The sequence below is a fragment of the Carettochelys insculpta genome, chromosome 2 (assembly GCF_033958435.1).
Source record: "Carettochelys insculpta isolate YL-2023 chromosome 2, ASM3395843v1, whole genome shotgun sequence".
In the NCBI taxonomy this organism is placed as follows: domain Eukaryota; kingdom Metazoa; phylum Chordata; order Testudines; family Carettochelyidae; genus Carettochelys; species Carettochelys insculpta.
Genome location: NC_134138.1, coordinates 250004093 through 250030440, shown reverse-complemented (window position 1 = coordinate 250030440; position 26348 = coordinate 250004093). Strand labels below are relative to the sequence as shown.

The following is a 26348-nucleotide window of genomic DNA, read 5'->3' as shown; positions in this document are numbered from 1 at the left end:
CCGCCAGTTCCTTGACCAACCGCCTCGGATGCTCCTGAAAAACACTAGACAGAGATCCGAAGCGGGGAGGATGGGCGGGTGGTGGAGCACCCACGGGGACGCATCTCGAAGAACCATCGTTACTACAGGTGAGTAACTTCTCTTTCTTCTTCGAGTGGTCCCCGTGGGTGCTCCACAATAGGTGACTACCCAGCAGTAACCCAAGTAAGGAGGTGGGTAATCGGTTTATGTGCAGCTTGTCCCCGAGAGGACTGCTGTCGACAGATGGGTATCCTCTTGGAATACCCGACACAGGGCATAATGCTTAGCGAAGGTGTCATATGATGACCAGGTTGCCGCTCTACAGATGTCTGTTAACGCGAAGCCCTTGAAGAAGGCTGTTGATGCTGCCACCGCCCTGGTGGAGTGAGCCCTGGGTGGGGCCAGCAAAGGAGCCTTTTGAAGCTTGAAGCACATTTTTATACAGGACGCAACGTGCTTTGAGATTCTTCGTGAAGAGAGACCTTCTCCCTTTGACCCAGGAGCGAGAGAGACTAGAAGCCTGTCCGTTTTCCGGAAGGACTTAGTTCTGTCTGTGTAGAAGGCCAACGCCCTCCTCACATCTAGGAGATGCAGGCGTGCCTCCTTGCCGGAGCTGTGAGGCTTCGGGTAAAACGAGGGTAAAACCATTGGCTCGTTAAGATTGGACTCCGAAGAAACTTTTGGAACAAAGGCTGGGCACAGCCTTAAGGTTACCGCCTCCTTTGAGGATACTGTGCAGTGCGGCGTTGCCATTGCTGCCGCGAGCTCACGCACCTTGTGGGCTGACATAGTTGCAAGGAGGAAGGTTGTTTTTATCGTAAGGAGACTTATGGGAACTGTGGCTAATGGTGCAAAAGGTGGACCCGATAGCATGATGAGCACCAAGTCCAAATTCCACGATGGTGGAAGTGGTTTCCGAGGGGGGTGCAGGTTTACCAGCCCCTTCAAGAACCTGGTAACGATAGGATGGGCAAATACCGTGGGCCCTTCCTCTGTATGCCGAAAGGTTGATATAGCGGCAAGGTGGACCTTTAGCGAGGGTAGAGAAAAACCCGCCTCTCTTGAGGTCCACTAAGTATTCTAGTATTACGTATAGTGACGTCAAGGGGAGCTAACTGCTTGGCGGAACACCAGGCTGTGAATTGAGTCCATTTCTGGTTGCAAGTCCTCCTGGTGGAGGTCCTTCGACTACATTCCAGGACTTGTTGTGCTCCCTCCATACACGTGCTCTTTAAGGAGCTGAGCCATGGATTAGCCATGCTTGTAGGTGCAGACCCTGAGGGTGCAGGTGCACTATGGACCCTTGAACCCACGTGAGTAAGTCCGGCGCCACCGGTAGAGGGAGCGGTGGGCGGTCCGACATGCGCAGAAGCAAGGGAAACCATTGCTGCCTATCCCAAGCGGGACTATCAGTATCATGCGAGCTCTCTCCCTTCTGGCTATGTGCAAGACCTTGCGGATAAGCGCTGAGGGGGAAATGCGTAAGGTAGGGAGCCCTTCCATGAAAACATGAATGCGTCTCCCAGGGACCCGCCCCACTCCTGGCCTGGAGCAGTACTGGGGACTTTTTTTTTTTACTGGGTGGCAAACAAATCGATCTGGGGAAACCCCATGTACGAAAAGCGTGCTGTAGCAGATCAGAGCGGGTCTACCATTCGTGCGTGATTGCGCAACACCTGCTCGGCTGATCTGCATTCATGTTGTGAGCGCCCAGCAAGTGCGAGGCTTTCAACGTTATGTTGTTGGTGATGCACCGATTCCACAATTGGAGTGCTTCCGCACATAGGGCATCGGATCATGCTCCTCCTTGTCGATTGATGTAGAACATAATAGAGGTATTGTCGGTATTGAATCCCAACTACTTTGCCAGGTAGGTAATCTCGAAAATGTTTGCAGGTGTTGAACACTGCTCTGAGCTCCAGCATGGATATGTGCAGTGCCTGTTCCGCAGGGGACCATAGCCCTTGCGTTACCTTGTCGCCGATGTGCGCTCCCCATCCCATGTGGGAGGCGTCGGTGGTAAGAAAAATAGAAATTTGTGGTTGGTGAAAAGGCACCCCCACTAGCAGATTCTCGGGGTTTTCCCCACCATGCCAGGGATCTGTGCACCTCTGTTGTGGGCGACACCACCCTGTGGACAGTGTGGAATGCCGGTTTGTAAACGCTCGCCAGCCAATGCTACAGGCTTGACATGTGCAACCTGGCATTCTGTACCACAAACATCACTGCCGCCATATGGCCCAGCAGCTGTAGGCACGTTAAGACTGGCACCGTGGGGCTGTATGTAATGACTTTCACCAGCGAACTGATTGCGCGGAAGCGGGCGTCGGGTAGGTACACCCTTGCTGTGATAGAGTTTCTGCGTGCCCCTATAAACTCTATATGTTGTGTGGGTTCGGACTTTGACTTTGCGAGGTTGATGACTAGACCCAGCAAATAAACGTGTCCGCTGTGACGCGTATCATGCGTGAGACCTCTGCCTTTGAGGTCCCCTTTCAGCAGGCAGTCGCCCAGATCTGGGAAAATAAACTCCCCCCATCTGTGCAGGTAGGCTGACACCACTGCCAAGGTTTTGGTGAAGACTCTGGGGGCCGAGGAGAGGCCAAACGGAAGAACCCTGTGCTGGAAGCGCTCCTGGCCGACCGTGAAGTGGAGGAAGTGTCTGTGTGCCGGGTGGATTGTTATATGAAAGTAAGCATCTCGTAAGTCGAGTGCTGCAACCCAGTCTCCATCATCCGGTGCCGTGAGTATCAAAGCAACTGTGATCATCCGAAACCGTTGCTTGCGCAAGTAACGGTTGAGGCCCCGAAGACCTAAGATGGGCCTCCAGTGTCCTGTTTTCTTCTCTGGTAGGAAGTAGCGTGAATAAAAACCTTCCCCTGGAATTATTCCGGCACTCTTTTTACCGCCCTTATGAACATAAGGTGAGTCACCTTCTGCTTGAGCCTCACCTCGTGGCAGCATCCCTGAGGTGAGGCCTGGTGGGAGGCTTCGTCGGTGGAAGCGACTGGGAGGGGATCGCATAACCTGTGGCTATGATCTGCAGCACCCATATGTCTGTGGTGATCTTTTGCCATTGGGAGTGGAACGGTCTGAGGTGATGATGGAACATGAGATGAGACTGGCATTGAGCGAGGGTATTGATAGTGTAGCCCCCGACATACCCATCAAACTTGTTGCCTTTGGGCCTGACCCGAGGGCGTACGGCTTTGTTGAGAACATCGCCTAGGAGTTCTGTACTGTTGCCGCTATTGATAGCGCCCTTGGCCGTAGCCCCGTTGATATTGAGCACACTGTGGTTGTAAGTGTAGTGTCTTTGCTGAGGATAAATTCCACCCCCCCCCCCGCCACCGTATGGGGGAGTATAAATGTCCGAGGTGCTAAGTGTGGCTCTCGAGTCCTTACTGGAGGGAAGGACCGAGTCGGTGGAGTCTGCAAACAGCTTTTGTGTATCAAAGGGAAGGGCCACGATCTTCGCCTGTAGGTCCCTCGAGATACCCGACGTCTGGGGCCAGGATTCTCTACGCATGACCACTGCTGTAGCCGTTGAACGTGCCGCCGTGTCCGCCACGTCCAGGGCAATCTGGGCTCCCGTCCGCGATGCTGCGTAGCCCTCTTGAACAATCACCTTTAACACCGGCTTTTTGTCTTCCGGAAGTGAATCCATGAGGGGAGTAAGCCCGGAGTAATTACCAAAATTATGGTTTGCTAGGTGTGCCCATAATTTGCCATTATCAATCGCAGGATAGGAGAGGAATATACCTTCCTGCCAAACAGCTCTAGCTTCTTAGCATCTTTGTCCAATCCCCCAATTTGTACTGAGAAGCCTTTGACCTCTGCTGGGACGACCCGACCACCAAAGAATTTGGTTGTGGGTGGCTGAAGAGGAACTCCATGCCCTTTGCCGGGACGAAGTATTTTTTTTTTTTATCTGCTCTCTCATTCGTAGGCGGAACAGAGGCCGGAGTCTGCCATATAGTAATGGCTGACTCCAGAATGGCTTCGTCCAGCGGAATAGCAATTTTGAGTGAAGCCGGGGGTCTCAAATTTTTCAGGAGTTTGTGATGTTTCTCCCACACCTCTGCCGTTTGAATGTCATGCGTGAAAGCCACCCTTTTAAACAGCTCCTGAAATTGTTTAAGGTCATCCCAGGGAGAGACATCCCCGGGGGCCATGGCCTCGTCTGGGGAGGATGAGGAGGAACCCCTAAGGTAAACCTCCCTCGAACCCTCGGGTTCCCGCGGCCAATGATACACTTGCTCGCTGGATGATTGTGAAGGAAAGTCTCGGCGTTCTAAAATTAACTCCCCTTGAGACAACTGTGTTTCCGTCCCCGATCGGGAGTGCCCACGGGGGTACTGAGCAGCCGGGTTGGGGGGGGCCTGCCCCTGGGTGCAGGCCTGTGGTTTGTCTGTGTCCAGCCTAATAAGGATGACCATGGCAGCATGGGCAAGGGTCCGGAGATGGAGACATGGACCACTCACGGGGTGTGTACGCCCGATGTCTGGGAGAGCGAGACCTCCGCGACGACACCGATAGAGGTGAAACTGGGTTGTGATAGTACTCCAGGGGATCCAATCCCAGAAAATGGTGAAGGTGGCCCAAGCCATGGTGACATTGGTTGGAGGAACGGAGATGGAGTTTTTTTGTTTTTTTTTTTTTCTTTTTCCGTTGATGGGCCAGTGGAGAGACAGGCCTTCGGTGCGGCTTGTGTATCACAGGGGGAGGGCTTGGTGCTAACAGCAGCGCAGCCCTGTCCAGAGATGGACTGCGGTGCTGGGTTTTTGATGTTGCCTTGACCCTCCACCGCGGGGCCGGTACTGCCCCCTTCCTTGCCAGGGAACTCAGCCCCACTGTCAGCGCCGCGCTCGGCACCGTCAGCTGCGGTGCCGTGCGGGTATCCCCCTCCAGTGCCTGCAGGCTCCGTGCCTGGCACCTCTGCACCGCTGGTGCCGCGGGGGTCTGTGCCGCCTGTGACGGTGCCGCCGCCTGAGTATGCGGCCAGTAGCTGTGTGCTCTGCTCGTCCTGCTCGCTGCAGATGCACGGCAAGGATCGAGCCAGGGAGAGTTCCCTCCATCTCTGCACTGAAGGGGGGTGGGGTCAGAGCACAGTGAGAACGCGGCTGGGAAGCCTGTAATTCCCCCAGGCGTCGGATGCCTTCGCTATGCCCCACAGAGGCCGGCATAGCTGCACGGAATGACTCACGCTGTGTAAAACCTGAAGAGGCCATTGTGGTGAGTCCTTTATTGTTAAGAGGGTACTTAGCACTTAATCCGTGCCTTTCCACCCCAAAGAGTGATAACCGGCCTGCGGCAGCAGGCGGCCTAATGGCCTTCACATCCGTTCTTTTCTTCTCCGCTCCTCTTTCCCCCTCCCGCCTTTTTTTTTTTTTTTGCTGGTATTCTCTTTGTCTTTGCTTTCTCTCTCCTTTTTTTTTTTTTGTTTAATAACCGAAAAACAAATCACACGTGGAAAAGAAAAAACACTAAGTAATCTGACTCTGGCCTTAGCCTGAGTGGATTCCGTCTGCAGCCGATGGCGGTTGAGAAGGAACTGGCGGGGACCGGATCGTGCACGCGGCCGGGGGGGCGGCGCACGCCGGCGCATGCGCGATCCAGGAGAAACTGCTAGAAGATTTCTGATCTGCGGCGCCGGGTGAGCCCGACACCTATTGTGGAGCACCCACGGGGACCACTCGAAGAAGAATGCATTTTTATCCAGCCAGGTCAAGGCTGCTGCTATTTAGAGACGAATGGTGTAGGGCACAATATGATACATGTTATTACTAAATTTCTGTAGTTAAACATGATCACAACAATCTGATATTTATTTTTGTTCCCTCCTTGAACTTTTTTTTTGAAATGGGGTGTAAGCATATGTGGGGCTGGGAAAGGACTGAGGAAGAGAAGATTAAACTGAACGCAACTTAGAACAGGCTTTCTGGGTGAGACCAGAGTGACTACCACAGTTAAGTTAGACATAGGTCAATTTTCTAAACTCAACAGCTTTGCAAATCACCAGTGCTAAGTGGAGTATTTTTGACAGGCTTAAAAACACTGAGGCAATTCATTTTGCTAGAGGTGGAAAGCATGGGAGCAATGGTCATTTGTTTCCCCTGAACTCAATGACTTTAATTCATCTCCCCCTCCCAGCCCATCTAGATTACTCTAGAAATCAGCAGACAGTATACTAAGACTACAGTTACATTAGTGAATTCTGTAGACAAAACTGGGGCTTGTTGACAAAACTCATGGAGCATCTACACATAAAATGCATTTTGTCAACAGAAACTGTGGACAAAAAGCTGTGTAGATGATCCAGGGGACCCTTTTTGTTGACAGAGCAGATCAAAAGATCGATCCACTTTTATGTGTAGACATGACAGAAGTTTTGTCCAGACATCTCTTGCAACAGTAACCTGCAGACGGATTGCTGTAGCGTAACCTTAGCCTATGGGTGCACTCCTTCCACAGGCTTCTATAAATCCAAAGTCTTTGTGGAATTGTCAAGTCTGAGTGCAGATGCTGTATGTATCCTGTCCATTCATCACTATTTCTCTGGAGTGTTGTTATTCCTTAAGATGCACAAACTGTCACACTTCAAAAGACAGCACTCCTTGGATTGAAATGTTTTAAATGGGATAGTTAGTGTGGGTATAGACAAAAGTGACAGGTTGCAGGTTCTACCTTCTAGAGCAAAAATGCAGCACTGCAACATTCTGGAAATCTGACATGTTGCGAGACCAAAGACTGCCATTTGTAAATGTCTTGGGGATTCAGAATCTTCCCTTTCCAATTAACTAGATATCAGGCATTTTCCTACACTCAGAGACATAGATAAGACAGGTCACAGGTCTAACTATAAGGATTCTATGGAAAGCACATCTATTAGCAGCAAACACAAGATCTTTAGTTTCCCAAGAGGTCACTTGGATTCTAATTCTTGATTTAGATCTAGGATGGTCCCTCCCCAAAAAAAGAGAAGTTACTCACTTGTGTAATAACGATGGTTCTTCGAGATGTGTCCCCGTGGGTGCTCCACTGTAGGTGTCGGGCTCGCCCCGGCGCCGCAGATCGGAAACTTCTAGCAGTGTCCGTCGGGTCGCGCATGCGCCGATGCGCGCTGCTCCCCCGCGCGCGCTCGGCCACATGCGCAATCCAGTCCCCGCCAGTTCCTTGACCAACTGCCCCGGATGCTCCTGAAAAACAAGGGACAGAGATCCGAAGTGGGGAGGACGGGCGGGTAGTGGAGCACCCACGGGGACACATCTCAAAGAACCATCGTTACTACACAAGTGAGTAACTTCTCTTTCTTCTTCGAGTAGTCCCCGTGGGTGCTCCACCGTAGGCGACTACCCAGCAGTGACCCCAAGTAAGGAGGTGGGTAATCGAGTCATGTGCAGCTCTCCCTTATGAGGACTGCTGTTGACAGACATGTATCCTCCTCGAATAGCCGGTGCATGGCATAATGCTTGGCGAAGGTGTCGTAAGAGGACCAAGTTGCCGTTCTGCAAATGTCTTTCAACGGGATTCCTTTGAAGAAGGCCGTCGACGCCGCCATCGCTCTGGTTGAGTGAGCCTTGGGCGGAGCTAGCAGAGGGGTCTTACGGAGCTCGTAACACAGTTTTATGCAGGATACAATGTGATTCAAAATCCGCTGGGACGATAGGCCTTCCCCTTTCGACCTGGGTGCGACAGACACCAGGAGCCTGTCCGTTTTCTGGAAGGTTCTGTCTGTGTAAAAGCCATAGTTCTGTCTATGTAAAAGGCCAATGCCCTCCTCACGTCTAGCAGGTGCAGCCGCACCTCCTTGCTGGAGCTGTGAGGCTTCAGATAAAACAAGGGTAATACTATTGGTTCGTTAAGTTGGAACTGCGAGGAAACTTTTGGAACGAAGGCTGGGTGTAACTGTAAGGTCACCGCTTCCTTTGAGAAGAATACTGTGCAGGGCAGCATTGCCATTAATGCTGTGAGTTCGCTCACCCTGCAGGCTGATGTAATCGCGAGGAGGAAGGTTGTTTTCATGGTAAGCAGTCGGAGGGGTACCTCGGCCAATGGTTTGAAGGGCGGTCCCGATAGCTTGTGGAGTACCAAGTCCAAACTCCATGATGGTGGTAATGGTTTCCGTGGGGGGTACAAATTTACCAGCCCCTTTAGGAATCTCGTGACAACAGGATGGTGGAATATGGTAGGCCTTCCTCTTTGTGCCGGAACGCTGATATAGCTGCGAGATGGACCTTTAGCGAGGATAAGGAGAGTCCGTCTCATTTCAGCTCCAGCAGGTAGTCTAGAATCACAGTTATAGGGATGTCCAGAGGAGCTAGCTGTTTGGAAGAGCACCAGGAAATAAATCGCGTTCACTTCTGCTCGTAAGTCTTTCTGGTGCAGGTCCTTCTACTGCATTCCAAGACTTGCTTCACTCCCTCCGAACATGTGCTCTCTAAGGCACTTAGCCACGGATTAGCCATGCCTGTAGGCGGAGCCCCTGAGGATATGGGTGCACTATGGCCCCTTGAGCCTGCGTGAGTAGGTCTGGCACTACTGGCAGGGGGAGTGGTGGGCGGCATGACATCCGCAGGGGAAACCATTGTTGTTGGTCCCAGGTTGGGACTATGAGTATCATGCGAGCTCTCTCCCTTCTGGCTTTCTCTAGAACCTTGTGGATGAGAGTTACGGGAGGGAACACAGAGTAGAGGGCCCTTCTATGAGATCATGGAGGCGTCCCCCAAGGACCCCCGTCCTATGCCTGCTCTGGAGCAGTACTGAGGTCATTTCTTGTTGTGTTGGGTGGCAAACAAATCGATTTGGGGAAATCCCCATTTGTGGAATACGTGTTGGAGCAGGTAGGAGCGGATCTGCCACTCGTGCGTGAATGCAAAGTGCCTGCTTAGTTGGTCCGCCTTCACATTGTGGACACCAGGTAAGTATGAAGCTTTTAGCATTATCTTGTTGGCAATGCACCAGTTCCACAACTGGACTGCTTCTGCGCATAGCGCTCAGGACTGGGCCTCTCCTTGTCGATTGATGTAAAACATGGTGGAGGTGTTGTCGGTATTGATCCTGACTACTTTGCCGTGCAGGTACTTCCGAAAGCATCTGCACACGTTGAACACTGCTCTGAGTTCTAGTACGTTGATGTGCAGTGTCTGTTCCATGGGAGACCACAGCCCTTGGGTTACTTAGCTGCCAATGAGCGCTCCCCATCCTATGTGGGAGGCATCTGTTGTAAGAAAAATCGTGATTTGTGGCTGGTGGAAGGGCACCCCTACTAGCATGTTCTTGGGATCTGCCCACCATGCCAAAGATTTTCGCACCTCTGTCGGGGGCGATACTACCCTGTGTGTGGTATGGACTAATGGACTGTAAACACTCGCCAACCAGTCCTGCAGGCTTCGCATGTGCAGCCTGGCATTCCGTACCACGAACGTGGCTGCTGCCATGTGCCCCAACAGTTGCAGACATGTTAGGATTGGCACCGTGGGGCTGTACATCATAACTTGTACCAGGGATTGGATCGTGCGGAAACGGGCACTGGGTAGGTATATTCTTGCTGTAATAGAGTCTATGCGTGCCCCTATGAATTCTATATCTTGCGTGGGCTCAGTCTTTGATTTTGCGAGGTTGATAACCAGGCCCAACGAGGTGAATATGCTCGCGGTGACGTGTATCATGCGTAGGACCTCTGCTTTCAAGGCCCCTTTTAGTAGGCAGTCGTCCAGATATGGAAAAATGAACACACCCTGCCTGTGCAGGTTCGCTGATACCACTGCCAGGGTTTTGGTAAAAACTCTGGGCGCTGAAGAAAGACCAAACGGAAGGACTCTGTATTGAAAATGCTCTTTGCCAACCTTGAAACAAAGGAAATGCCTGTGTGCCGGGTGGATCGTTATATGAAAATAGGCGTCCTGTAAGTCGAGGGCTGCAAACCAATCTCCATTGTCCAGTGCCGTAACTATGGAGGCAATTGTAGTCATCCTGAAGCGCTGTTTGCGCAAATACTGGTTGAGGGCCCATAAGTCCAAAATTGGCCTCCAGCCTCCTGTTTTCTTCTCTGTTAGGAAGTATCGTGAGTAGAACCCCTTCCCTTGGAATTGTTCCGGTACTCTCTCTACTGCCCCTATGAACATGAGATGATTTACCTCCTGTTTCAGCCTGGTCTCGGGGGAAAGGTTCATGAGAGAGGACTGGGTGGGAGGTTTCGGTGGTGGGAGTGACTGGAAGGGGATCGCGTAACCCATGGCTATGATTTCCAGTGCCCATTTGTCTGTTGTGATGTTTTGCCATCGGGAATAAAATGGTTTGAGGCGATGATGGAACATGTGTTGAGAGTGGCATTGGGAGATGGTCTTGATATTGCAGTCCTTGACATAGCCGTCAAACTTGCTGTCTTGGGGCTTGCCCCGAGGTTGCGCGACTTTGTTGAGGACGGCACCTGGGGGCCTTATACTGCTGCTGCTGATGGTGGTGCCCATGGTCGTAGCTTTGTTGATATTGTGCACGCTGCGGTTGATAGGTGTAGCGCCTTTGCTGGGGATAGAACTTTTTCCTCCTATATGGGGAGGTATATATACACCCAAGGTCCTAAGTGTAGCCCTCAAGTCCTTGCTGGAGTGTAGGACCGAATCAGTTGATTTTGCATATAGTTTTTGCTTATCAAATGGAAGGTCCACAATTTTTGTTTGTAGATCTCTCGGAATGCCGGACGTCTGGAGCCAGGATTCTCTGCGTATGACCACTGCTGTGGCCATTGAGCATGCCGCTGTGTCCGCCACGTCCAGGGCGATTTGAACTCCCGCTTGCGAGGCTGCATAGCCCTCCTGAACCACCGCCTTCAGCACTGGTTTCTTATCCTCCGGGAGGAAGTCCATAAGAGAGGTCAGTCTGGAGTAATTGTCCAAATTGTGGTTGGACAGGTGTGCTGCACAGTTTGCCATTCTTAGTAATAAGACAGAGGAGGAGTACACCTTTTTGCCAAACAGGTCTAATTTCCTCACATCCTTGTCCAATCCTCCTGATTTATATTGGGGTGTCTTAGACTTATGCTGTGATGATTCAACCACCAAAGAATTTGGTTGTGGGTGACTAAGCAGGAATTCCATTCCTTTGGCTGGAACAAAGTATTTCTTATCCGCCCTTTTATTTGTAGGTGGGATGGAGGCTGGGATCTGCCATATGTTGATGGCTGATTCCATAATGGCTTCGTCTAGCGGAATGGCTATTTTGGATGAAGCCGGGGGTCTCAGATTTTTCAGGAGTTTATGATGTTTCTCCTGCACCTCCGCTATTCGAATGTCCTGTGTGAATGCTACTCTCTTGAACAGCTCCTGGAATTGCTTAAGGTCATCCAAAGGAGAGATGTTCCCAGGGACACCCGCCTCATCCAGAAAGGACGAGGAGGTGCTGCTGCGGTACACCTCCTCGACTTCTTCTGACCCTTGAGTTTGTTGGTATACCTGCTCTTTTGTGGGCTGTGAAGGAAAGTCCCTGGACTCTGGACCAGTGTCTGTCTGGGGAAGCTGTGTTCCTCCCAAGGAGCGGGACTGTATGAGGGGGTGTCAGCGGTGTGTGAGTGGGGATCTGCCCCTGGATCTGGACCCCTGATGCCAGTGTTCAGTATGATAAGGGCAGCCATGGCAACACGGGCAAGGGCCCGGAGATGGAGATCTGGACCACAATCGGGATGTGTACATATGGTGTCTGGAAGAGCGTGATCTCCGTGACGACACTGAAAACGGCGGAGATGATCTGTGACAGTATTCGTAGGGGCTCACGCTGGAAAAAGGTGAAGGTTGTCTGAGCCATGGTGATGGTGGCTGAAGGAATGGGGAGGGAGGTCTGAAACACGCCATTGGAGTGGCTGCCCGGCGCAGCGTGTGTATCTCAGGGCGGGGGGGGGGGGAGACAGGCTGGGCGATAACGGCAGCGCAATGACGTCCGGAGCTGGACTGCGGTGCTGGGTTTTTGTCTTTGCCTTCCCCTGCCCCTGTGGAGCGGGCACCGCTCCCTCCAGTGCCGGGGACCTCGGCGCCGCTGTTGGTGCCGCTGCACGCGGTGCCACGCGGATAGCTTCCTCCGGCACCCTTTGGCCCCGTTCTGGGTGCCCCTCCTCCAGGGCCATCGGTCCTGCAAGGGGCGGTGCCGTGTGAGTCTGTGCCGCGGGCTCCAGCGCTTGCCGCATCGGAGCCTGCGGCGCCCTCGGTGCCGATTGCTGATCAGTCGCAGGCCCAAGCGCGCTCCTATGTGCTGCTGTATCCCCGCTATGAGCAGCCAGGGGGTCAGGGCCCTGTGTTTCGCTCTTCCTGCTTGCTGGTGTTACCGGCAAGGATCGAGCTGGAGAGAGCTTCCTTTTCTTTTGCACCGAGGAGGTTAGGGAGGCCGCCTTCCTCTTGTGCAATCCTGAGGGCCCCTCTTTCTGGGGCTTCTCCGGTGGTTCAGGGTGGAGGGCCTTATCAAACAGGATCATTTTTAGTCTCATTTCCCTGTCTTTCCTGGCCCTGGCTGTAAGCCTAGCGCAATGAGAGCACTTCTGAGTAACGTGAGCCTCTCCAAGACAACGAATGCACTCGCTATGCCCATCTGAGGCAGGCATGGTCTTGCGGCATGACGCACACCTCTTAAAGCCCTGCGAAGACATCTCCGCCGCAGCTTGTAAGTCTTTAAATGTTAATAGAGTACTTATCGGCTAATCAAGTCTTTAACCAAATAATGTTCACAGCCTCCAGGGGTAGGGGACCGCCAAAGGCAGCCGCCTGCATCCACTCTTCTCCCCTTTGTTCCTCCCTTTTTTTTTTTTTTTTGCACAATGGTTTGAACAGTGAGAACACAACTACTAACAACTAATAACTATCAACAACAATAATCACAGTTTCTCTTTTTTTTTTTTTTTTGTCTCAGGTGTTGGAGCTGGAGCAAATTCCGTCTGCAGCCACTGGTGGTTGAGAAGGAACTGGCGGGGACTGGATCGCGCACATGGCCGAGAGCACGCGGGGGAGCGGCGCATGCGCGATCTGATGGACACTGCTAGAAGTTTCCGACCTGTGGCGCTGGGGCGAGCCTGACACCTACAGTGGAGCACCCACGGGGACCACTCGAAGAAGCAGCCTTTGTTTCAGAGCAGGGAAGGGCAAGGCAGTTGCATCACAGTCTCCAATTTACAGGTGCTACAAGCTATGCTCTATTTTAAATCAGTGGCATCCATTGAGAGAAGGCTCCAAAAGTCATCATTTTTCAGTTGTTTGGTGTATACTTTTAAAAAAAAATATTGCAAATTTGAGGGACAGGGTGTGGTTTTTTTTCCTACACCCCATCTTGTTTTTAGGCTCCTACAGGGCCATGTTTTCCAGAGGTGCTAAATCACTCCCTTTCAAGTCACTGAAGTAGAAAACTAGGCCATGTATTTAGGAACCAAACTTTGGGTTCTTGTTTCTTAAAACCTTGACTTGGGTGTCCAAACTTGAGAATCCACAAAAAGTCAGCACGGAAACATTTCTGGTAACAATGTATTGATAAACTCACTGACTTCTTTTGTTTCTTTATGCATTATTGCTAGTGATACAGTGAGAACAGATTCAGGTCTCGTGGTGTGAACTGGCTTGTTTTCACTGACCTGACTAGAGCTCTTCTCTATTTATGCCAGGTGAGGACTGAACTCAGTCCCAAAATGTTTTGTCTGGTTTACTTAAATTACAGTTTGATTATCATCTGTATTACCATAGCAGGTATTTCAGCGAACACTGTGAGCAGAGAACAGGGGCAGCAGCTAACAGGGAAGGGAGTTTGCCTCTGGGCAAAGCGTCCTAGAGGAGCTTGGGTGAGTGTGGGATTTGGGGGGCTGTGTGGTGAGCTGGTGGGTGAATATCTGTCTGTGCAGCTATGTTACTTTGCACAGAAGGGCAGTTTGATCAGCTGCCTGTGTGCCTGAGCTTGTGTTGTGCTGAGAGGAGCAGTTTGCAAGGTGTGAACTGGGGGAGTTCCCTGCCAGGTGAGCCTTCAAGGGCTGATGAGACTGGAGGCAAGGCTTTGAGCCAGGCTAAACCAGCTAGCAGCTCTCTCTATAAGAAGGGAGCTTTCAGTGAACACTGTGAGCAGCGAACAGGGGCAGCAGCTAACAGGGAAGGGAGTTTGCCTCTGGGAGTTCGCCAAGGGAGGAGCCCCGTGTTTGTTGTACATTTCAGGTATGGTGTTCCACCTGTGCCCTGCGAGGCAGCACTATCAGGAAAAGGAGTCTCTGAAGAGAAGAGCCTGAAGAGCGATGGGGGAAGGTGGACCTGGGGGCACTGAGAGCAGCTGGGGGGGAGAGGGGCCAGTGCAGTGAGGAGGGCGGACATGGGAGCAGATGGGGGTAGTGGGTTGGGGAGGGTCCTATGGTGATGGTAGCTGGGGGTGGGGGACGAAAGGTGGGGAGGAGGGTCCCGGGGATATGAGGTCATTGCTCCACAGGGAGCTATGGTGACTCGTAGTGACGGGGAGGTATGAAGTAGTGGGATCCTTAAGCACATTCTCCACACCCCACTGCCTTGTGGGTTATCCTGGGAAGGAGCAAGGCTAAGGGAGTAAACCCTGACAGAAAATCCGGAGTGGAGTCCGAAGGCGGTTCGGTGTCAACTTCTGGCACTGTCCCGGCATCTCCTGCAGCTGAGCTGGTACCAGACGTGGAGGTTATCCTCTCCTTTGGACTGTATCAGTAAAGCCAAGAGGGGGACACTGGTGTCTGGGCAGCCCAGAGTCTCCATAATAAGTGCCCAGGCTCGCGCCTGGAGGGGTACTCCGGCATCGCTGAACAGCGTTGCATCAACACGGGAGGCAACAGATACCAGTTATAAGCTCTTGCTCGATTGGCGTAGAGAATGAGCGCCAGGGGTTGCCTTCGACGGTGGGAGAGATCCTCGCATCTCACTGGACAGTCACCGCCCTCCTCAAGCTAGGCAGCCCCCAGCCAATAGGGTACTGTCCCGCCACAGTTCACCTGCCTCGCTGGGTGCATGAGGCTTAAGGTTCCTGAACCTGACAAGTGACTGAAATTTGGGCACCAGGCAAACCAATAAGAAAATTAACAAGAAATGAGAAACATCAACAATTTCAGCTTGCTTGCTGGAATGTGCGGACCATGCTGACCAGCTTGACTGAAGATCTTCAGGCCATCAGTGACACCCGCAAGACCGCTGTCATCAACGAGGAACTGAAGAGGCTCAGAGTTGATATCGCTGTACTGCAAGAGACGCGACTCGCAGATTTGGGATCTCTAAAGGAAAAGGACTACACCTTTTTCTGGCAGGGTAAAGCCCAAGAAGAACCCAGAGAGCATGGTGTTGGCTTTGTTGTCAGAAACACCCTTCTACAAATGGTGGAATTAGTCATGGGTGGATCAGAAAGACTTCTTTGGATCACGCTTCAAACTTGCGCCGGTCCCATCCACCTGATCAGCACTTATGCCCCAACCCTGTACGCCACACCAGAAGTAAAAGACAAGTTCTATGACATGCTTAGTGCTGCTGTAGCGCAAATACCTGCTCGTGAACAACTGTACATCTTGGGTGACTTCAATGCAAGAGTTGGAGCTGATTGGGCCTCATGGCCTTCCTGCTTAGGACGCTTTGGTGTGGGGAAAAATGAATGAAAATGGACAGCGTCTCCTTGAACTGCGCGCGTACCACAAACACATTCTTCCAAACGAAGCCACAGCACAGAGTGTCGTGGAGACACCCATGCTTGAAGCACTGGCATCAACTAGACGTGGTCATCACTAGGCGTAATAACCTCAAAAATGTCCTCCTGACATGCAGCTATCATAGCGCTGACTGTGATACAGATCACTCGCTAGTTTGCTCCAAGCTCAAGCTGAGACCCAAGAAGCTGTACCGCTCTAAACCTGCTGGAAGGCCCCGCATTGAGGCCAGAAAGACGGCAAACTTGGAGAAAGCTGAAAAGTTCAGAGATACCCTCCAGGAAAATCTGTGCAGCAGCCCTGGGGGCGCCGATGTGACATCCAAATGGCAACATCTGAGGGATACAGTTTACAACGTGGCCTTGTCGGTGTTTGGAAGAAGAGCTAGAAACACGAACGACTGGTTTGAAGCTAACTCCAACGAGATGATTCCAGTCATTGAAAAGAAGTGCGCTGCACTTCTGGAGTACAAACGCTCACCGAGCCAGAGTACCCAGCAAGCACTTAGAGTGGCCAGAAGAACAGTACAGCAGACAGCCAGGCACTGTGCCAACAACCACTGGCTCCAGCTATGCAGCAGCATCCAGACCTGTGCTGACTTTGGTAATCTCAGAGGAATGTACGAGGGTATGAAGAAGGCATTAGGACCCACCCAGAACAAGATGGCACCTCTGAAATCCAAATCTGGTGAAGTCATTGCTGACAAACCCAAACAGATGGAGCGCTGGGTTGAGCACTACTCCGAGCTGTACTCACGCGAGAACGTTGTGGTTGACGCAGCCCTCGATGCCGTCGAGCTCCTACCAGTAATGGACAAACTGGATCAAGAACCGACTGTGGATGAACTGAAGAGAGCCATCGACAGCATTGCAGCAGGAAAGGCCCCTGGCTAGGATGGTATACCACCAAAGGTAATCAAGTGTGCCGCGGACACACTCCTGGAACCCCTACATGAGCTACTGTGCCTGTGCTGGAAAAAGGGTGAGCTTCCACAGGATATGCGTGACGCTAACATTGTAACGTTGTATAAGAACAAAGGAGACAGAAGCGACTGCAACAACTACCGCGGAATCTCCCTCCTAAGCGTCACTGGTAAACTGTTTGCTCGTGTCATCCTTGGCAGACTCCAGAAGATTGCTGAGAGGGTGTACCCCGAATCGCAGTGCGGATTCCGTGCAGAGAGGTCTACCGTTGACATGGTCTTCTCTCTAAGGCAGCTGCAGGAGAAGTGCAGGGAGCAGAGGAAGCCACTCTACATAGCCTTCATTGACCTGACCAAAGCCTTTGACTTGGTCAGCAGGGATGGTCTGTTAAAACTGCTCCACAAGATAGGCTGTCCTCCACGGTTACTCAAGATGATCCAGTCGTTCCACGAAGAAAGAGAGGAACCATCCAATATGACGGCGCATTATCGGATGCTTTCAGAATCAGGAGCGGCATCAAACAAGGATGCGTGCTTGCTCCGACATTGTTCGGGATCTTCTTCGCATTCCTCCTGAAGCATGCCTTTGGATCTTCAACAGAGGGCATCTTGTTGCACACAAGATCTGATGGGAAACTGTTTAATCTTGCAAGGCTGAAAGCTAAGTCTAAGGTGCGGGAAGTCCTCATCAGAGACATGCTGTTCGCAGACGATGCTGCTGTAGTGTCTCACACAGAAGACCAGCTTCAAAAACTGCTGGATCAGTTCTCCAAAGCATGCAAGGACTTTGGGCTTACCATCAGCCTAAAGAAGACTAACGTACTCGGACAGGATGTTGCTGAATCCCCATCAATCAGCATTGACAACTATACGATACAGTTCTTCCACGAGTTCGTTTACCTCGGGTCCACCACCACTGACACCCTGTCGTTGGACACTGAGCTAAATAGGAGGATCGGAAAAGCGGCCACAACTCCGTCCAGACTCGGCAAGAGAGTGTGGAACAACAACAAGCAGTACACTCACACCAAAATGCAAGTCTACAGAGCCTGCATTCTCAGCACCCTCCTTTATGGCAGCGAGACTTAGACCCTGTATGTTGGCCAGGAAAAGAGGCTGAACATCTTCCACTTGCGCTGCATCAGGCACATCCTTGGAATATCATGGAAGGACAGAGTGACCAACACCACCATCCTCGAGCAAGCTGGAATCGCAACCATGCACACCCTCCTCAGGCAGCGTTGGCTCCGCTGGCTTGGCCACGTCCACAGGATGAATGATGGAAGGATTCCAAAAGACATCCTGTGTGGTGAGCTAGCCTCTGGCGAAAGACCTCCCGGACGCCCACAGTTGTGCTACAAAGCTGTCTGCAAGAGAGACCTCAGAGAGGTAGACATTGAGCTGGACAACTGGGAAGAACTAGCAGATGACTGCAGCAGATGGAGGCAGGGGTTACACAAGGGCCTTCAGAAGGGAGAGATGAGGATCAGAGAGCTAGCAGAGGAGAAGCGAGCACACAGAAGGCACACTAAGGACTTGCCAGACACCCACCACATCTGCAAGAGATGCAGCAAGGACTGTCACTCTCGTGTGGGTCTTCATAGTCACAGTAGACGCTGTAAATGAAGTCCTCAATTGAAACTATAAAGGGCACGATCCATAGTCTATGCAGACTGAAGGATGCCTACTGATAGCAGATAGGAGCCTTAGTCAAAGACCTTATTGTGCTAGGTCAGTGGTCCTCAAACTTCTGTCTTGGTGACCCTTTTCACACAGCAAACTTCTGCCCCCTTTACAAATTAAAAAAAGTCCTTTAAAATATTTAACACGATTATAAATTCTGGAGGTGAAGTGGCATTTAGGATGTGGGTGGATCTCTCACAACTCTCCACCTCCTCTACTGCCAAACAACAAACATGCACCACAACCCCAATTTTGAGACACACTGTTCTAGATGCTGTAGACATAGGAGAGTCCTTATATTTTATTTCAACAGATTGTTACTGGGGTTTGAAAATGGGCTTTTAAAACACTCCTGTTTCCAGATTAACGATTAAATGTTACTTAATACAGCAGTTCCTAAATCAAAATGAACAAGCTGAAGTCACTTACGCATTTTTAAAGGGAAGACCCACATCTTTAGCACACAGGTTCTATCACTAAATTCTCATTGCTGTGCTCATTACAACTCATTGCTCCATATCACAAAGCAAATAATTCTTGCACAGTATGACAGTCAGAATTTGCTACTATAATTGTGATGCAAACAAAAACAGAACCAAAGAAAATTTAATAAATACATTAGCACAAAATGTACCTAAAATATGCATTCAGAGTGGCTTGTTCCTTAATCATTTCTTGTCATTCAGTGGGCACTGTTAAAATTAGACTACTGTGCTCTAGTTATGGTACTTGTGATTAACTGAAGTATGCGTCACAAGTCTAGTGCCAGGCAGATGTGCTGCACATTCTCACTTCTGACGAAAAAAGAATCTGGTCAGTAGTGCACACACAGCTTTTTATTTTTTGAACTTGTCCATATTGGTATCATGTTAAAAAAAAAAAAAAAAAAAGAGAAACTTAATTACCTTTCTTTAATTGATAGTGTTTTGCTGGGTGCATCCAGGGTGTCCTCAATTGTTTCTATTTTGTTGTCTCCAGCAGCAAACAGCTCACAAGAATTCCTATAAACTTTTCCGTCCAGTTGTTCAGAAGCCTCATGCTGTCTACAGGATACCACAGATGCAGTTTGAGAAACTGTTTGTATGGCCATTGTGCCAAGTCCATCTGTAGGCTCCCCATGGTCTGCATATTGAGAAGTGGAGAATTAGCACTTGGTACAAACATTTCTTTTATTATTAACTGGTATTTTTTTAACATCTTTATTTATGACCTGGATGAAGGGGTAGATAGTGTCATCTGCAAGGACACTAAGATATAGGGACAGGTAGATACGCTGGAGGGTAGGGATAGGGTCTAGAGCGCCCTAGATAAATTGGAAGACTGGGCCAAAAGCTATCTGATGAGGGTCAACAAGGACAAGTGCAGAGTCCGGTATTTGGGATGGAATAATCCCCAGCATTGTTACAGGCTAGATGTCAACTGGCTAAATAGCAGTGAAGCAGAAAAAGACCTGGGGATTACAGTGGATGAGAGGCTGGATAAGAGTCAACAGCGTGCCATTGTAGCCAAGAAGGCTAATGGCACATTGGGGTGCATTAGGAGAAGCATTTCCAGCTGATCTAGAGAAGTTATGGCACTGGTGAGGCATCATCTGGAGTATTGCATGCAGTTCTGGGCCCCTCAGAATAGAAAGGATGTGGATGCCTTGGAGTGAGTCTAGCAATGAAAACGATTAGTGGGCTGGAGCACATGACCTATGAGGAGAGGCTGAGGGACTTGGGCTTGTTTAGTTCACAGAAAAGAAGACTGAGGGGCAACCTGACAGCAGATTTCAACTTCCTGAATGGGGGCTCTTAAGAAGAGGGAGAGAGACTGTTCTCAGCAGCGACAGATGGCCGAACAAGGAGCAATGGTCTGAAGTTACAGAGGGAGAGGAGTAGGTTGGATATTAGGGGGAAAAAAAACAATTTCACCAGGAGATTAGAGAAGCACTGGAATGCTTTACCTCGAGAGGTGGTGGAATCTCCATTCTTAGAGGGTTTTAAAGTCCTGGGCTGATCCTGCTTCAAGCAGGGGGCTGGACTCGATGACCTCCTAAGGTCCCTTCCAGTCCTAGGATTCTGTGATTCTAACCACGAACAAGCTGAATTGCTTTTTATCATTTAGATTATGCACTCTCTTAATTGACAAGAACTTTCTGGCTAAATTATTTTACTAAAATTAAGACTTGAAAAGGAACCAATAGTCCAGGGTGACAGGCTTAGTGTCCATTTACAGCTCTGCACTGGACTTCCTTCATCTGAAGGAGCAGAACTCATGCTCCAACTCCCATCTCAAGAAAAATAATGGGGAGAGAGAGAAGGAATAGAGAAAAATCAAGGAAGTGGAGGGAGAAGTGTAACTGGAAGACGCAGTGGTACGGAGGACAGTAAGGGGGATGAAGAAAGAATATGAATTGTAGGTAAATGGCTACGGAGTGAAAGTGCACATCAGGACATCTGTAAGACAGGGGGTTTTGCAAGAGATAATGGATCAATAAAACAGCTTGGAAAAAACTCCGCTTCACAAACATGTAAGAGAGGAAAACCGTGTACTGAAGAATGACCCCTTTGGATGAAATGGATTACCTTCATTCTCTTTTTGCAAGCTTCAGGCACATCATAGCTCTGATATGCAATGTAACAGAGAATTTCTTTTCCTGTTCTAATGCTCTCTCTTCCCAATATTATCATGGAAAATTAAGTGTGCAGGACGTGTGCTGGGTGTGAACAGTAAAGAGACACTTCCAGCACTTTATTCCCCGCTCCCCGAGATGGGTTTTGTTTATACTGAAGTTAAAGGACAAGTTCAAGGTAAAAACTCAACACGTGAGCCAATGACCAAATTTTTCCTATTAATATAACAGAAGCAAATTAATTTTAAGAATCTCCCACAGTTCAAAAAGTCTCACTGATTGCACTGATCACATATTAGGAAGCCATTTAAAAAGAGATGGGCAAACTCATTTTGTTTAACACTGAATCCACAAACATTTGTTTAAAAGTTCTGCTACTTTGAATATGACTGGGCTTACATACTACTAAAAAGAAAGGAGAGGAGCAAAAGAGAATGTAAGGAAAAGAAGTTATGTTGGAATAATGCACACTTCAGATGTGCCAGAAGCACTAGTGAGTCATAGTTTTGCATATTCATGGTGTGTGCTGCACCTTACCAGCCCAAGCACATGACACTACGTGATAAGGATTTTTCAGTGTGCTCTGGGAATTGTGCCTGAAAGTTAAAAGGGAAACTGAAGATTCAATAAGGCCATAGCAGGAACTTTTAGGTATATTACATGTGTTCACTGAAGTATTACACGTAGATATTAATCTAGTGCATCATTACATCATTTTATATGGAAAAATGTGGTTGTTTTGTACAAGGAACCCACTTGTTTCCTCCCCCCTGCTCCACAGTATTTGCAGATTTCACCATTCATGGTGATCTCAAGAACATATGCCCCCTGCAAACAGTGAGGGCTTCCTGTAAAGTTTAAAAAAGATTTGACAAGATGAGAAATTGTTTCTATGTTCAGTGTTTATGCTGGCTTCATTTAAAATTCATGTAGTTAAAAGCAAAAGTTTTCTTCAGAACGATATAATTTTAAAGCTCCTTTAAATCAATGTTCAGTTCTAAACTTTGGAAGAACCACTATAGAAGTCTCAAAGGCTCCATAGTTATGAACAACCTTCATTCCTAAGATGCTCATAATTTTTGAGATTCTACTGTATGTATAGCTATTGAATGTAAGTCACCAAATGTGGGACTGCTTAGATTTTGCATAGGAAGGTAGGAGGAGTTTTAACCAAAATACAAATTACTGGCTTCCTTTTAGGCTATGTCTACACTAGCAAGTTTTGTTGACAAAATTCACGGAACATCTACACACAAAATGCATTTCGTTGACCGAAACTGTCGACAAGAAAAGCTGTGTCGATGCTCCAGGGGCCCTTTTGTTTACAGAGCAGATGAAAAGATCGATCTGCTTTTATAGGTAGATGCGATCTGTGGACAAAAGTTTTGTCATAACATCTCGTCTGACAGTAACTTTCATAGACAGATTGTTGTAATATAGATGTAGCCTGAGTAAGCAAAAATATAATTGATTAATAAAATCACCTTGGAAGATCAATGATTTTTAGAGGTTAAAAAAGGGAGGGGGGCTCAAATTTTTGGAACTAAAACTCAGATGTTTTTAAAACCCTTAAACTTCACAAGATTTGTTCATCACTCTTTTAAAAAATGCTGAAAGATAAACTAATTAATTCTGTATTTTGGTAAAATATCAGACGGGGGGGCCAGAAAATGCTCCAGGTTATTTCAGATGTCCACAATGTAAGCAACTCTTTACCGTACCTCTCAGTAGGGCTTTGCTTTTCAAGATGTTCTCCAACTCCATCTTTTCCTCCAAGGACCGCCCTTCTTTGACTTCCTGTTTACCCTGCAGGACAGTATCAGAAACAAATTCCTTCTCTTCCACAGGCTGTAAAAGTGCTTGTTGAGTAAACAATTCCATACTGCTCCTTCTTGGGAAAGTGTATTTTGTTTCTTTCTGGTACTCCTCTGTTTTACTAAGAACAGGATGTGTGGTTGCTTCTTCAAAAGAGCTGTACTTTTTGACATCATTCTCTTCATATGCTATGAATCTGTTTGTCTCCCCCTCTTCATGCTCCTTTGATGTTCGTTTGCTTTCCATTGCTTCCACTGAAGGCTGCCAATGTTGTGATTTCAGTATGCCTTTTGCTGGAGTGTCTGCATTTTCTGCTGAAGAATGGTATTGCACATCTGCTTTATTCTTAGCACTTAGATTTTCATCCACTGTCAATTTTGCATGTAGATCCCCAGCATACACTGGAGAAACCACAGGCGCCATAGTTGCCACTGATGTTACAACAGTAGACGACAAGGGAGAAATTTTTCCACTTTCATTTTGTACCTAGACATAATAAAACCATTACTGAAAAATGTGTGACCTTAAATAGAGTTCTAATGGCAATTCACAAGTACAAGTTTATAAGCCGCTTATACGTTTTTTCAGGGCAAGGAATGTGTACCATTGCAAATGTATGGTGCTATCTAAATATACAGCAGTAACAGATGAAAGCATGAATTGCAAATTAGGCTCGGGGCACATAATAGTAACTAAAGAAGAAACAACTCCATTACTGACTGAAATATTAGCATCTTCAGTAGCATACTGTTTCTTTTCGCCACATAACTGAGGAAAAAACATACATCTTTCTACATGAGAGCAACCACAATACACTGACATGAAATCATAAGTGGAAAACGTTTGGAATATTAAAGGTTGTCTTCCGTTAGTCCTGGGTGCTACAAATCAGTGTTTGCACTTTCAGTGATACGAAGATTAAACATCCTCTTCCTCCTCCTCCTCCTCAAGAACTGTGGGCTCAGCACCCGTTGTGATGGTAGTGAGATTCGAAGCAAAACCGTTCAACATCTCAGTCATTCAGGTGTATGCAGCCATGTCGAATAGTGCAGAGGGAAAGATTGAGCTATTCTATAAGTACCTGACAAAGATGGTGAAGGAGATACTGAAGAAAGGTGTGTTGATCATTGGAGGAGATTGGATGCGAAGGTTGGAACAGAATGAAGGTTGGGAGACAGTCATAGGAAGGTTTGGATATGGAGACAGAAATGAATGAGGTGAGAAACTGCTCAAGTTTGCTACAGAGCATGAGATGTAACACGAGATTCCAAAAGGACTGTAGGAAGCAGACGTGGCAATCGAATGACGGGAAGTCCAAGAACATGATAGATATGACTTGTTCTGAAAATTGTTGCATCACTTTTATATTGGCCATTATAAACAAGGCATGTTCTTGATGTCATCTATCATTTACTTTTTTATTGAAGAGGCTAAACATTTTGTCTACCCAGCACAACAGTCGACACAGATCACTTTTATGTAAGTTAAGGGTCACTTTCCATGTGGCACTAGTCCTATTAAGAGTGCAGCATGCAACCTTTCCAAGCAGAAGAAAGAAGCTGCCTTAAAAAGCATGGAATGCTTCTACAAATTTTGTAATATCACACAAGAAGTGGAACTCGGAGTGAAGTGATTTTAGATTAAATCAAAATGGAAAGCAGGGCTGATGTCACAGGACTCCTTTGAAGACGCCCAAAGAAAGGAAGAAGTTCAGAGAGGTTCTCAAATGTCACACGAAATAATGAGTCACCAGAGATAAAGGTTTAGAGATCAACAACTAGGGGATTTCATCTTTAACTGGTAGATCTTTACTACTTTGTAATTAGGTTCCCTTATGTAGCAGATTTTATTTTTACCCTTTCTTAGTAATGTCTGTGCTGTGCTTATTCTGTGCAATTTTCTGTGTTGCATATTTTGGTAAATGTATCAGCCCTCCTCACCTGGGATAAAGATGGGACCAAACATCACAGAACCAGTGCCCAAAAAATTTCCATGTTTTAAGACCAAGTTCAGCAAGCAAAATGTTTTGCAGATAGAACACGGATATCACAGACTTCCTCCTCTCACGCACCAGCCCGATTTCCTTAATCAGATTCCAACACCTCCATTGTGAGCAAAGAGGCCAGGCAATGTTCCTTCTAATTATTCCCATACAAGTGCAGAATGACTTTTATTATGTGTACCAGCATGAAGGTGATGCATGGCAGAGATAGACCTGAGGGTTTCAGAGTGCGGGAGAAGATTCTGGACTGGGGCAGTGCGTTGGAGACGGGAGGATGGATAGTGCTAAGTCTGGAGGTGCGGGCTCTGTGATAGGGCTGGGAATGAAGGGTTCAGGGTGTGGGAGGGAGCACAGTGGTGGGGCAAAGTGTTTGCGGGAGGTGTAGGCTCTTGCATGGGACTAGAAATGAAATTATGGGAATGGAGAGAGGCCTGCTCCCAGCCCCCTCACCTGGGCTCAGGGAGAGAGACACTTCTCCCTGGCCACAGCAGGTCTGGGGCTGCAGGACAGGTATCTCTGCCGGCTGCATCATTGAGTGCCTGCCTAGCCATTGATGGAACTGCTGCATGGCCATATGGCCACACACCTTAGAGGGTTCATAGGTGCCAAATGGTGGGTATATAACATGAATGGAAGTGGAATTCAAGCACAAGACAAGGAAGCCTGACAGCCTGTTTTGAAAAAAATCTCTTTAAGATTTTGCTATTAGTGAAAGCCTGGGTAAACTAATGAACATGACCGTTAGGAAAGTAAGAAAAGGGGACAGACTTTTAACACTCATTGTTCTGTTCAAGCATCAAGACCAACCAACTTACTTCAACTCAAACGGACACGGAATACCTAGAAATGTACTATTCAACTGATTTCATTCTCAATGTGGCAATACTAAGCATGTGACATTTCTGCTGCCTTTCATGCTCGCCCTTCTGGACTGCAGTGAGGCCATTATGTTTTCAAACCTGAGCAGTAAAGGGGGTTCCTCTGCAATGCAGTGCATAGGAGAAGATCCAAAGCAGAAAATGTCCATTTCACAGCAGACAAACTTCACTGCACGAATCACTCCAGTACACAATTTAAATGTCATTACAGATGTGTGCAGAGTTGATGAAAACTATACCTTTGAAAAGCTTATCAACGTCTCCATATAGAGGAAAAAAACCAGAAACCACCAAGAATAGTGTCCTGACAAATAAGAGGGATTACGCACTGGCTGCAAAGGAGTGTAGAAAATAAAAAAAGCACGTAAACAAGGACTCCAAAGTTCTCTCAAAACATTTTAGGTGCATTGTGTTTCAGGGTTTGCTCACTTCAGCCTGGGAAATTTTTCTGACAAGATGGGCTGTATTAAGAGACAATCTTTTCTTGTATACTGTATGAAAGCTACAACAATGTGTGCATTTTCAGGCTAGGAAGAGGTTTTTTTTTTGTTTTTTTTGTTTTTTTTTTTTTTTTAAAACAAGTAATTTTAGAACAACCATTAGACAAAGAGTTTAGAGGATGTTATTCCCTTGTGCAAGGGGCCTGTTTCCTGACAAGCTTTTTCCTGTAAGCAGAAGTACATGTCATAACCTCTGTTGTCAGTACGTAGCGGATCTCTGCTCAGAACCATTACAGAAGCTCACACTGG

At 48.4% G+C, this 26348-nt stretch overlaps 1 protein-coding gene across 21 annotated transcripts in view; it reads right to left on the bottom strand.

The window, feature by feature from the left end:
- SVIL (supervillin) overlaps window positions 1-26348 on the bottom strand; it is a 226131-nt gene that overhangs the window by 49741 nt on the left and 150042 nt on the right. For all 21 annotated transcript variants that reach the window (XM_074984945.1, XM_074984944.1, XM_074984946.1 and 18 more), the window contains 2 exons: window positions 22626-23205; window positions 19196-19412 (listed from right to left, as the gene is read on the bottom strand). In XM_074984945.1, the coding sequence (XP_074841046.1) occupies window positions 19196-19412; window positions 22626-23205 (797 nt within the window). The remainder of the gene's footprint in view (window positions 1-19195; window positions 19413-22625; window positions 23206-26348) is intronic.